We start from the raw sequence: 14,310 nt of genomic DNA on the forward strand, positions 1-14,310 counted from the left end.
TTTGTAAACTTAATTATCAGACCTCACATAAGTGATCATATCATTAACTGTGGATTTAAATTATCAATTTCTCTCTCAAGCTGTAATTTGGAAAGCTATAGATTTCAAGTTTAGCAAGTTATTAGCAGCTTTCTGGGGCATACTGGAGAAATGATATGTTATTTACTATTTGAATATAAACATAAGAAATCTCAAACTCTTGATATGTTAAAAGTAAATGTACTATATCACAGGCAAATATAGTAGAGTTCATCCATGTGTGATGCTGTAGATCAATAGCATACCTCAAAATGACCCGAATAATGTAGAATATAAATATCTTAACACAATAACTAAGAAAATGCCATGAAGGCTATGTTAACCAGTTTGATGAAAATATTTCAAATTGTATATAAAACCAGAACATTGTACCCCATGACTGCATTAATGTACACAGCTATGATTTAATAAAAAAAAAAAAAAAAAACAGATGCCAGAGTTTCTGAAGTTTCAAAAGGTCTGGGATAAGCACCAAGAATTTTCATTTCTGACAAGCATCCCCAGCTATGCTGATACTGCTGCTCAGGGTCCACACTCTGAGACTCATTCATACAGATAAGTCTGAAGGCTGATAAATAGGACCCAAGGTAGCTTAAACTGTTTCCTTAAAATGTGTATCAATTTATGATTTGGAGTGATAAATATCTTTATAATGTTTCCCAAACTTGGCTGTATACTGGGATCATCTGAGAAGCCTTTTTAAAATGCTGACGTCTGTGTCCTGCCCTAAGCGATTCTAATTTAACTGGCCTAGTGTAAGATCTGGGCATGGGGAATTTTAAAAGGTCCCCAGATGACTCTTAATGGCAACCCAAACTGAGAAGCACTACTTCAGAAGGCATAAGAAAGAAAGGGTTCTTTTCTCTTCATCTACTATTCTTGGAGTTTTTTCAATTTGCTTTTGTATTATCAGCTAAAACTAATGGTAACAGTACGGATACATAAATATCAGTCCCACAGGTTGCCAGCAAGCTAGTGATAAAAGTCTTTTGCAGTAGTAGTTCTCAGCCCTGGCAGCACATCTGAATCACCTTGAGCAGCTTTTAAAAATACCATGCCCAGGGCTCACTTGGAATTTTCTACTGCTCCAAGTTGAGAAGCATGGCTTTTAAGATTTAAAGGCATATAGGGAGAAAACATAAAGAGCAAACCATTTGGAGAACAGTAAGGAAAATGCCTATCAAAAGAATGCATTCAGAGGGCCTACTAAGGTGGCTCACACCTGTATTCTTAGCACTCTGGGAGGCCAAGACAGGTAGATTGCTGGAGGTCAAGAGTTCCGAGACCAGCCTGAGCAGGAAGAAGAACATTACTAAAAAAAAAAAAAACTAGCTGGGTGTTGTGGTGTGCACCTGTAGCCAGCTACTGGGGAGGCTGAGACAAGAGGATCACTAGAACCCAGGAGCTAGAGATTGCTGTAAGCTATGATGTCAGAGCACTCTACTAAGGGCAACATAGTTAGACTCTGTCTCAAAACACAAACAAACAAGAATGTATTCACAAACTAAGCAGAAAACTTGAAATTTCAATAATACAAGGAATAACACTAAAATGGCTTATATTCCACATAGGGATAGTATTTATTGAATATCAACTTTCAAAAGTGTAATACCGATGAAAGAAACTGCAGTAATGCAAATGAATACAAATGAATTCACATAAATAAAGTCAGTGACAATAGAAGAAATAATTTTATTGTTGCAACCACAAAAATGAAAAGGCCCAAGTGAAAGTTACACAGGTCACTTGCTAGAACAGTGATTTACAACTGCAGAGGGAAAATTCTCCAAGCAAGTTTCCCTACCCCACTCCCACCTCACTCAGCTTGAGAATTCCTATCATGGAACCAAGAGTCAGAGATCATTTAAAAAAAAAGTTTAAAATAGAAAGCAACCCCTGTGAACCAAACAGGAGCTTTGAAGGAAAAAAATAATAATAATAAAATAAAAAACTATCCTGAATGATCTCCTTAAATTCAGAGTTGGGAAAACTGATACCAACTTTTTCTATTAATTGTTTGAACAGTAAATAAATCACTAAATCAATACTGCTGCATTTAGAGATTTGAGTTCTATAATCATTATTTATTTGATGTGCATTATCATTACTGCTGATATTTTCACATTTAAAGACTACAGGAGAATTTTGTAAGATATACAACTTCTCTTACCTGCATAAGCAAATACAAACAAACATTCCCAGGCCTACTTTTTAAGGCCATATATTCAATTTGATGGAAAAGATGATTGCCAGCAGTAATTTCCCATTGAAAAAGAAACCCAAAGTAGTCATTACATTTTTCTGAAAGCCAGAACTAATCACACAGAGGCATTTCATTATAAGTTATATGCAAAGTGAATTAGTTCTACAAGAAAAAAATAGAAATGGATCAATATTTAAGATATAGTAAGTCAAAAAAACTGAATAAAGGTGATAAAGGTAAAAATGTATTACTCAAAAAAGATCCTAAAATACTTAGTAAGTTACTAGAATATAAAACTTTAATTTCTCTACAGTCAAAATTTTATTCAGATATTTATGTAGATTGGTTGATTGTTGAAACATATTTGAAAAGGTCAAAAATTAAAAGAATTCCTTTTTTCCTCTTTTCCATTAGTTCTAATTCACATGTTCTTAGTAAGTTTTATCTGAAAGAAGGATGTAAAAACTTAAAAGCATCAAAGGAGTAGGGTGCCGGCCCCATATGCAGAGGTGGCAGATTTAAACCCAGCCCCGGCCAAAAACTGAAAGGAAAAAAAAAAAAAAAACCCTTAAAAGCAGGAGCACAGAGAGTGGAAAGCTCAGAATAAATTATTAAGAACAAACTCCATAAAACTCAACTTCACTTATGATACATGAGTAGAAAGAGCAAACCAGCCTTCTTCATTTTCTTTCTCAATCTGTTGAACAAAGATACAGAAAGAATTTAGAAGATAACCAGAAACAGATCAAGCCAAGTACATACAACAGTCATTCTGTGCCATTAAATGGTACTGGAAATCAAATCACTAGCACCAATGTTTATGTTCTAACAAACACTAACAAATAACTGATTATCTGACCAATAGATCCTGACATTGATTTAAGAGTCCTATTTTTCTTAAAAGGGATATAGCCAGTGTTTTATACAAATCAAAGGTACAACTTTTAAAAATAATAAAAAAGTTATTTGATTTTAATAAATTAAATGTTACTAAATTCTAGGAACTAAGGGTAAGTTATATAAAATAGCTTATTTTAAAGCTTTTTTAGAACATAAGAAGTAGCAAAAGACAAATCTTCTAGTGCTGGGCAATTGGGGTATATAAGCCTATCAATTAATTTGGGCTATAACACCCAATCTTTGGTTAATTACTGAAGCTAGTTAGTAATAAGAATAGCAAAGATTCCTCCCTTCATATCAGATAGTTGTTACTTCAAGTCTGCAAAAGTAATTTTTACAATTTTAAAGATATCCTCACAATTTATTATAAACAAATACTCAAAGGAATTATATTTTGCTGTATTAACACAGAAAAATGCCTTCTGCAAAAATGTTGCATACACTCTGAAATGCTTAGCTTTTACATATAGCAAAACACACAAAAAACACATGATACTTATTTATGCTTTCTGTCATAATCTGTCTAACCAGTGGCATGCTCAGATATGGAATCTCAGCATAAAGTGACAAGAAAAGTGAATGGACCCATATCCCACCCAATCACAGAAAGGAGTGAAGGAACCAATATCTCAGCACACCTATAACCCATATAAGGCACAGCTGTGTGTCCCACCATGGCATTTGAAAAGCTCACCTACAGATAGTTAATGCCAGTCTTTAAGGACTGCTGAATATCTTATAAAATTTTATCTTATTCCTTTACCACAGAACAAAAGTATACAAGGGCTGTCTGGAAAGTATCCAACATCTATCTCTTTTTTCATAGTACATGGCTGGACACTTTCTGGACGGCCTTGTATGTCTTATTTTTTTCTAATGAAGGTGAATTACTACTTTTTTTCATTTAACAATTTCATATCAGTCAGGTGTGGTAGCTCACACCTGTAATTCCAGCACTTTGGGAGGCCAATCCAGGAGGATCACTTGTGACCAGACATTTGAGAACTGCCTGGGCAACACAGAAAGAGATTATTGCTACAAAAATTTTTTAAGAAATTAGCCGGGCATGATGGTGCATGCCTGTAGTCCAAACTACTTGGAAGGCTGAGGCAGGAGAATCACTTGAGCCTAGGATTTTGAAGTTACAGTGAGCTATGATTGTACTCTAACCTGGATGATAGAATGAGACCCTATCTCAAGAAATTAAAAAAAAAAAAAAAAGAACTTTATATCATCTTTAGGATAACAGGAATAATAACTGAATGAAAATCACTGATCAGTCACCTTCCCCCTTTACCATCTTGACACCCCATACACATTTTACAACTACATTTTATCATGTACCTTTGCTCTTGGATTCAGAGGTGTGAATGGCCCACTTCCTGAGGTGGCATTTAATGGAGATAAAGAATTACTAGTAGCCCCTGAAGATCTATTTATTAGAAATAAAAGAGAATGACAAAGTGAGTTATCATTTTTAACCTTCGAAAATTATGAAAACAACTGACAATTCTCTATACTGGCAAGAACTTATAAATGAATGGCTGACTTAGTTCCAAATGAGGTAAATTATTTGTAATATATTTTCACCAACCTATAAGTCACTTTTTAATTGATAGACGTTATTTCTAGGAGCAGTTTTAGGTTTACAAAAAGATGAATGGAAAGTACAGAGTTCCCATACTCCCTCTCACCCCCAACTCCAAGACATGCATGGTTTCCCCTATTACTAACATCTTGCTTTAGTGAGGCAAATCTGTTACCAGTGATGAGCTAATAGTAATATATTGTAAGTTACTTAAGTTTACAGTTCATATCAGAGTTCACTCTTTGTGTTATATGTTCTATGGATTTTGACAAATGTGTAACGACATGTACCTGCCATTACAGTATCATACAGATAAGTTTATAACAATAAAGAGGAAAATGGGTGTGCAAGAGTGGGAGAAAAAGGTCAAAGGAGTAGAAGAGAAACTACACTTGAGCAGCACAGTACAACACTGAGGAGGAAAATACTTTTGGTCAATTCACCTTCCCTGTCATATATCACCTCCTAATCCTATTCTCTGTATGTGTTACACTATTTTTATTTGTAGTAGCCAAACTATACTTTTCTACTTAGTTAGAAGTTATTCCTCATTCTTCTTTTTCCCAAAAAATTCTCTTCTCCAATTACTTTTTATCTAAACGTGTCTGTCTGAATCTAAGTCAGATATTACACTTCCTTTTTTTTCACAAAGAGAATAAAATACATACCACATTCTTCACATTCCTGATTTTTTTTTTTTTTCTAACTAAGTGTTCACACTGTAACCCTACCTTCTTGTGTTTATTCCACTGACAGGAGAGACATTACTGCATTTTGAGCTCTCCGGGGCTTCTGCAGCTGGAATAGATACCTCAATTGTCCTTTTTCCTCCTTCTAAAATATAAATACGAACATTAGTTTCATTATCTTTCAATGAAATAAAAATTAAAATTTCACCTGACTTCCATCTTACTACAAATTGCACATTACAAATGTAGAGATTCTTTCCTCGTTTTTTTTTTTTTTTTTTTTTTATAGAGACAGTTTCACTTTATTGCCCTCGGTAGAGTGCCATGGCGTCACACAGCTCACAGCAACCTCCAACTCCTGGGCTTACGCGATTCTCCTGCCTCAGCCTCCCGAGTAGCTGGGACTACAGGCGCCCGCCACAACGCCCAGCTATTTTTTTTGTTGCAGTTTGGCCGGGGCTGGGTTTGAACCCGCCACCCTCGGTATATGGGGCCAGCGCCCTGCTGAGCCACAGGCGCTGCCCTCTTTCCTCATTTTTATCATTATAGCCCACAGATATGCTTGGAAGATTTTTTTTTTTTAAATGAGCTGTGAGACAAGGAACTTTAGTAACTAGTGTCAATTCAGTAGCATGCCAGTTCATAGAGAGCCAGAATCTTCAGACAAGTGGTATCATGTCAGATCTGGAAGTGAAAAACAGAAATTAAGAGGTAGCCCTAAAGAACTTAAGAACTTTGTCAAAAGCAGCTTATCTATAGTTTTCCCCAAAAGGGGGGAAATTTTTCTGTAGTCATTCAGTAAAACTTTAAATCTTTTAAATCTATTACATTATGACTTTTACTGAAGACATTAAAGCAGGAGGGGAAAGTTGGCTGAAGAATGCTCCATACGGCCAATATTAATATAATTATGTATATTCTCCATATTTCAGAAGTGGGTAACCAATCAACATATACGTTCCTATGTATTTACTAATGGAAAACGTTATGTCATCCCAGGCAATTTCATACAGGCTCCTGTGAATCATTGCTTAAAAATAATGATTTCTAGGTTTAATGAGATAATAAAGCCCTATTAATTTTATAAAATATTCCTCAGTTGCCACAGAAAACAAAAGAGATTTTTCATGGCATATGGACCATTTTTATTTTTATCATTATAGCCCACAGAGTCTCCTGTGAAACCAAGAATTTCACTTATAAAAAGAATGAATTAGAGGGGCGGCGCCTGTGGCTCAAAGGGGTAGGTCACCGACCCCATATGCTGGAGGTGGCGAGTTCAAACCCAGCCCTGGCCAAAAACTGCAAAAAAAGAGAATACATTAGATATAACCATTGGAAAGGAAAGAACATTATCACAAATCTGTTATTTGCTCTGGAGCTTCAGATAAATCACTTAACCTCATTTTGTCTCACTTATTTATCAAATAGGTATACTATCAGCTCTGAGGTCTTAATTCATTTTCTGGCTAAAATTCAACTTGATATATACTTTGTTTCATCAGTACTTTTTTGAATGTGAATACCATGACAACTAAGTTTTTAGTTACTATTCTATTATTTAGAATCTCCTTGCCAGGCAGCCATGGGGGTTCATGCCTGCAATCCCAGCACTCTGGGAGGCCAAGGCAAGAGGACTGCTTGAGACTAAGAGTTCAAGACCCTGTCTTTATAAAAAAATAATGAAATACAATCCCCTCTAGCTTTTCACGTTCCTAAATATAACAATAGAAAATTTAATTATCAAATGAAAATGTTTTAAAACGTAATTTGTTGTTCATGAAATTCTTAATCATCATTATGATGGTTATATTTTATAATTAGCTGCAGCATATGTCCTAAGTAGATCACATTCTATAATGAATCCCATTTAGATATAGGGCAACTTAGGAATCCACACACCAAAGATTATCTAGGCACTGTGGGATAGAAAGAATCAGAGGACCCGCTTTCTAGTCTTACTTCGGTCACTTATTTTGTGACTTAGACCTATATCTTCCTGTGCAAAATAGAAGGCACTAAAATCTGAGATTTCTTTCAGCTCAGTATGAACTTGCAAAATTGAGAAAATGAAAATCTTCATATTTCTAGTTTTTACATCATGAATTTGTGACCAACCAGTCCATGCTCTGACAGGTGACACTGGTGGAGAAGGATTCAAACCAACAAGTTTCTGCTGCTCTATCAACTGCAGTAGTTTTCCACGAGCCTCCACACTCTGCCGATTCAATTCTGCAATCCGTTCCTCCATACTTGGTGGTAGAGATTGCACTACTGGAAAAGTCTTTGAGGGAAAAAAGGGTAAAAATTCAATGCTGAAAAAAATACACACAATTTTGACTTTGCTCCTAAGTGCCAGTAAGTTAGTATTCATAGCCCTTGCTATGTACAAATGTGAACAGAATTTACAAGTAATAGAACCTACAAATCATTTAACTGAAAAATCAGGGCTCAAGTAAAAGGATACTAATCCTTCTACTGGTGCCACAGAAGCCCTCCAGTGCCTTAGTCTGTGGCACAGGCTTTCCTGTATCTCTTAGTGTTACTGAACTGCACAAAAGATCACATAAGCAAAAAGATTACTCCTAGTGATCTGTTCTCTAAGTAAATGCCACATGCCTGTTGATGACACAGCTGGCTGGGGTTTGACAGCTTACAAAAGAGGATCTGCTATATTTGAAACAGACGCTTCTATAATTATAATTTTCAAACATGCACCATGAATTACTTGGCAAAAGATCTGGGAACCTTGCTACTCCTTACCATGTGAAGGTTTCCCTAGGCTACTTTTGGCCTGAGATATCTTACTCAAGAATAGCTGGCAATTAGAAAGGAAAAGGAATATGAGAGGCACAGCACAAAATAGCCAACCAAGGAATATCACAAGTATAATGTAAAAATTCCCCAAAGAAATGTACTTATGTCATTCCTATTTTATTATGTTAAATATGTCCCTTTGGGGGAAAAAAACCCTCTGATAGAAATCATTGATTTTTAGCTTATGTCTATGAATTAAAAAAAAGCAAAACTATGAATTAAAGAACATTTTCTATTTCCAATTAAAAGAGTGTGGTGAGGACAGCAATATTAGATTGTCCTTTCTAGCCTGATCTATATACTATCAATAATTAGAAAGGAAGCAAGCAGAACAGTTAACTCTGTTGCCTTTTTTAAACCAAGAGTTGCCTGTTTCAAATAATCTTCAAAACTGAAAACATGTAAATGCCTCCCAATGATTCAAAATTGAAGCAATTTGAATTTACATACATACACCTGTACCAATAGCTGCTGCCTCCTGCAATACTCCTTTCTAGTTCCTCTTCTGCTTGTCCCTTCTGACTACTACTACTACTACTACTACTTCAATACCCATATTGCTCTTATTCCTGATGAGTCAGATCTTACAGAGATGGCCCTTATTCCCACCTCACCCTAACCTTTCTCAAAAAAAGCTCTCGACCCACTGCTGTTAAAGCCTTTCGGACACAGATGCCTCAGGAGCCGCTAATTCATGGTGGAGCTTGCAGCAGGTTCCCACTCCTAACACTCTATATAGTCCTCTTATCAGAACCCTGGCAGGAGCTATATCACTGCTCAAGAAAGAGCAAAAAGAAGTGTCTCTCATCACTGGGACCAGCATGAGGAGGGGTGTATAACATTTCCCAGTTGGAACTTAGAATTCCTTATTGCCCCTCGAAACAATGAAATAAAGTTACCAGGTTATCCCACAAAGTTTATTTCACCTGATAAATAACTTATGCCTATTATGTGATGAGAACAGCCCAAAGCATAAGCCATCCAGTGGTAGCCTCAAGCTACCCAGGATAATTTCTGAAAAGTCTCTTAAGACGCCCAAGCCTACATCTCTACCTAAGTTCCTGTATGTCCCTGGTCAACCCCTAATTGGTACTCACGGCAGCGAGGCCACCTGTGCTTTCCTGTTTGTTCAGTTCTTGGAGTCCATCCCCTTGCTCTCCTCCAGGCCCAATAATATTATTCAAATGTGACTTGATTGCTGAATTTTGCAGTGTCAACTCAGCAATTCGTGTCATTATGTCCTTTCTTTGTATTAATGCCTCATTTGTTCTAAGCTGTTGCCCATCTCCCAGTACTGGGGGCTCTTCTGAGAACATGGGGTTTCTTGATTGCTGAGTGCTGGAATGGGAATTGCAGAGAGGCTGCGAGAGGTTAACAAATGGAACCTGATTTTTGTTCTCCAAATCTTCTCCCATGTGAGAGACTCTCCACCTCTGAGTGAAGAGATGACTCTCTTCATTTGAATTCTGGCCATCTGTATCAATACGTAAGGTCTTCTTTTTCCAATTTTGTTCCTTTTCAGTTATCTCCACTGTTGGAGGAATCCGCGGTGCAGGACGAGTTTGGACAGTCCTCCTCAATACTGTAGATAAGAATTAAAAAGTGATGAACATGTATTATTTTCCTATAGGTTGACATTCTAATCATCTCATTAGCCCTTCATGGTAGTTAGAGAAGAATTTCAATAGAAGGGTTTGGCTTCTGAATGCCTAAATTATTTTTAGCAGGGAATATTACCAACAATGCCACCCCTAACAATCAAGTACAGAGACTGTTGAGATTCCTTAAAGCATTTATTGGTACCCCTGCGAAAAAACCATCTACCAGTTCACTTTTTTTTTTAATTTTAAGTTAATGTGAGGGTACAAACAACCAGGTCACAATATTTGAATTTGTTAGGCAGAGTCCATCTTATAGTTGTGTCCTACACCCAAAAAGTGTGCCATACACCCCTACATTGTGCCCATTAAGTAGGAGCAAGCCAGTCCCCTCCCTCCAATTGAGTTTTACTTCTATATGGGTGTGAATTAGATCATCTATTGGCTTCCTATTAGTATTAAGTACATTGAATATTTGCTTTTCCATTCTTGTGATATTTTACTAAGATGAATATGTTTCAACTCCATCTAGGCTAATACAAAAGATATAAAGTCTCCATCTGTTTTATGGCTAAATAGTATTCCATGGTATACATATACCACAATTTGTTAAACCATTCCTGAGTTGATAGGCATTTAGGTTTCCACAACTTGGCAATTGTAAATTGAGCTGTGATAAACAATCTAGTGCAAATGTCTTTATGATAAAATGACTTTTTTCTTCTGGGTAGATGCCTAGTAGTGGGATTGCAGGACAAATGGGAGGTTTAATCTGAGTTCTTTAAGGATTCTCCATATTTCTTTCCAAAGGGGCTGTATGAGTTTGCAATCCCACCATGCAAAATTCACATTTTAACACACATATTAACTTATATCTGGAAATATTGGCGGGATGAGGAAGAGAGTATCAGTACCTAATTTAAATTGAGGATGGCCAGGAAAGGCCTCTCTGAGGAAATAAAATTTTAAAAGGATCATATGTGTAGCAGAACCTAGAGCGAAGCACATTATAGGCAGAGAAAACAATACATTTGAAGGCGGAAAAACAGGAAAGAGCAAAGAAAGGACGCCAGGCTAATTGTGGCTTAGCAATAAGGAGAGAACTGGAAAAATACATGATTAGAGAAATGTGCAGTGGCTATTTCTGGCAGAACCTTTTAGACTATGTTAGGAATTTTATAATTTAAGAGCAATGGAAACCTAGAGAAAGTCTGGCAAGATTCAAGTTAAATTTCTTAAATGCTATGGATAATTGATTGGAATATAGCAGAAAATTAGGAAGTCCAGGATGAAATTGTGGTAGTCTAGAAGAAAGACAATGCTGGCTATGACTGAGGTGTGCTGGCATTAGAGATAAAGAGAAATAAATAAATTTGAGAAATATTTTTTGTTAATAGAACTGAGAGGGGAGGTGTAGAGCAAGATGGTGGACCAGAAAGAGCCTTCATTTGGCCAAACTCTCCTAGTACAACTGAGGAACAGGAGAAAACCAGGCTGTGCTTGGCACGCAGGCCTTGCCTGGAGCTGTGGCTTGGGGTACATAGCAAGATGGCGAGGTGCTGGATATAGCACATGAACCAAGTGGCAGAGTTCTGATACACTAGGCAAGTTTGCACAAGGCAGCAGGAGTGACCAACTCCGCTGCACAGGTCCAGGATGGGAGGAAGCCTTTTTGCAGTTTTGGTTCTCAAGGGAAGCTGCTCATTGAGCGAAAAGCCTGGAAAAGAGGACACACATGAACAGTACACAGCAGCCAGATTTGAGGGCTGATTGGAGCTGGTTTGCTAAAAGTTTAGCGGTGATAGAGATGGCCATTCTGGGAAGGTCTTGGCAGCCAGGGGGCAGCCATTGTGGGAAGGTCCTGAAGGCAGGCCTCCTACAAGGACATAGCCTTCTTAGTTCCACCTGTTACAATCGGACTTCCAATCCTGACAGGCTCAGGGACTCCCACACTCCATGGGAACTGTTGTCTGGGGGCACAGTGAGACCTGCCTCTGAAGGATTCTAGAGAGCTTTGAGATCCCAACCCAGCAGGGCCTGCATGCTTAGGAATTAAGCAGGCAGGGCGGCGCCTGTGGCTCAAGGAGTAGGGTGCCGGTCCCATATGCCGGAGGTGGCGGGTTCAAACCCAGCCCCGGCCAAAAATCACAAAAAAAAAAAAAAAAAAAAAAAAAAAGGAATTAAGCAGGCAATCACCATGGACAATTAAGTTGGGAAACAGGTCTATGCCTGGGAACTAGAAAGAGGTTAACAGCTGTGTTGTCCATCCCCCAAAACTACAGCTCCACTTGGTGTCCTGACAATATATTGCAATACAAATATATTCCCTGCTTGCTCTTTACCTTTCTCCTCCTTTTGGTGTCATACCAAGAGGCCTCTTCATCACCTAAACTCTAAGACAAGGTAATTTGAAGCAAAGGAGGAAGTGAGAAGGGAAAAGGAGCACAAGGAGGTGAATGAGAAGAAAGCACACATGAGGAAGAACCAACAGAAAAATTCAGGTACCATGAAAATCTAACTAGAGCAACTCCTCCAAAGGACCATGAGGCACTTTTTTCAGAAGACTCCTCCTATAAAGGACTAATGGACTTGACAGAAAGGGAATAGAAAATATGAATGATTATGACAATAAAGGGAATGGATGAGAAAATGGAAAGACAGAAACAAAAGTCAGACGAGAAATATGTAGAATATAGAAAGGATATGGAGGAGCTTAAGGAAATGAAGGAGACAATCAGAGAATGTAAAGATGCTGTAGAAAGTACCAAAAATAGATTAGACCATGGAAAAGAAAGAATATCAAAGCTAAAGGATAAAGTGTTCGAGTTAACCCAGGTAGTTACAGAGGCAGAAAAGAAGAGAGAAAAAGCAGAGCAGGCACTTAGAGAAGTATAAGACTCCATGAAGTGTTCAAACATATGAATAATAGGAATCCCTGAAGGGGAAGAAGATTGTCCCAAAGTATGGAAGCAGAAGCCCTACTAGAAAGTATCATAAATGAAAACTTCCCAAGTTTTATTAAAGAGCCCAACACACTCCCTTCAGATAGATATCGAACTGTGGATCACCTCAACTCTAACAGTTCTTCTCCAAGACACATTGTAACGAACCTGTCCAAAGTCAAGACAAATGAAAAAATTCTGCAAGCAACTAGATAAGTGCCACCTGACCTACAGGAGCAGTGCCATTAAGATGACAGCAGACTTTTCAACTGAAACTTTCCAAGCCAGAAGAGCAGGCTCGCCCACCTTCGACATCCTTAAACAAAATAATTTTCAGCCCAGAATTCTGTATCCTGCTAAACTTAGTTTCAAAATTGATGGAGAAAGCAAATCTTTTGTGGATATACAAGCACAGAGGAAATTTGCCACAACAAGACCAGTGCTATAGGAAATACTTAGACCTATTCTCAACACTGAACACCACAAAGGACCACCACCAAAGTAATCACTTACAAGACAGAGGCCAAAACTTAACTTCCACTGTAGCACAAAGGATAAAACTACACAACAGACTTTCTCATAACAAGATGAATAAAATTCTACCATACTTATTGATACTCTCAATAAATGTCAATGGATTCAATTCCCCACTGAAGAGGCACAGACTGCCGATTGGATAAAAAAGCACAAGCCATCCATATGCCGTCTCCAGGAGACATACCTAACTTTGAAGAATCAAAACTCAGGGATAAGCAATGAAAAACAGAATTTCAAGCAAATGGAAATCAGAAGAAAGGCGGGGTTGCAATCTTATTCTCAGATACAAGTGGATTCAATGCAACTATAGTTACAAAAGACAAAGATGGACACTTCACCCTGGTCAAAGGAACAATACAACAAGAAGACATCTCATTTTAAATATTTATGCACTTAACTAAAATGGTCCCAGATTTATGAAACAGACCTTGAGAGTCTGAGCAACACCATACTAGCCAGGGAACTTAACTGATAGAACTGTACAGATCCTCTAAACAGAGGATACAAAGGACTTAAACAAGACTCTAGAACAAATGGGATTAATAGACATATACAGAACACACCATCCCAAAGCAAAAGAATATACTTTTTTCTCGTCAGCCCATGGCACATATTCCACAATAGATCACATCCTAGGATACAAATCAAACCTCCACAAAATTAAATAAATAGAAATTATACCTTGTCTATTCTCAGACCACAAGGCTATAGAGGTGGAACACACTCCAACAAAAATGTTCATCTCCACACAAAGGCATGGAAATTAAACAACCTTATGCTGAATGATAGTTGTGTTCAGGAAAAGATAAAAGAGGAAATTGTTAAATTCCTCAAACATAACAACAATGAAGACACAAGTCACCAAAACCTGTGGGACACAATAAAAGAAGTCCTGAGAGGAAAATTTATTGCACTAGATGCCTAAATTCAAAAAACAGAAAGTGAGCATGTCAACATACTCACAAACCATCTTATGGAATTGGAAAAAGAAGAACAG

At 37.4% G+C, this 14,310-nt stretch overlaps 1 protein-coding gene across 6 annotated transcripts in view; it reads right to left on the minus strand.

Moving 5' to 3' along the window:
- Positions 1 to 1,600: 1,600 nt before the first annotated feature.
- Positions 1,601 to 14,310, minus strand: part of SPICE1 (spindle and centriole associated protein 1) — a 66,729-nt gene continuing 54,019 nt past the window's right edge. For 5 of the 6 annotated variants that reach the window (XM_053565117.1, XM_053565116.1, XM_053565114.1 and 2 more), the window contains 5 exons: positions 9,334 to 9,818; positions 7,538 to 7,703; positions 5,462 to 5,564; positions 4,487 to 4,574; positions 1,601 to 2,939 (listed from right to left, as the gene is read on the minus strand). In XM_053565117.1, the coding sequence (XP_053421092.1) occupies positions 2,886 to 2,939; positions 4,487 to 4,574; positions 5,462 to 5,564; positions 7,538 to 7,703; positions 9,334 to 9,818 (896 nt within the window). In that variant the 3' untranslated portion in view covers positions 1,601 to 2,885. The remainder of the gene's footprint in view (positions 2,940 to 4,486; positions 4,575 to 5,461; positions 5,565 to 7,537; positions 7,704 to 9,333; positions 9,819 to 14,310) is intronic. The other variant, XM_053565119.1, reaches the window with a different exon arrangement.

This window comes from Nycticebus coucang, chromosome 16 (genome assembly GCF_027406575.1).
Source record: "Nycticebus coucang isolate mNycCou1 chromosome 16, mNycCou1.pri, whole genome shotgun sequence".
Taxonomy (NCBI): domain Eukaryota; kingdom Metazoa; phylum Chordata; class Mammalia; order Primates; family Lorisidae; genus Nycticebus; species Nycticebus coucang.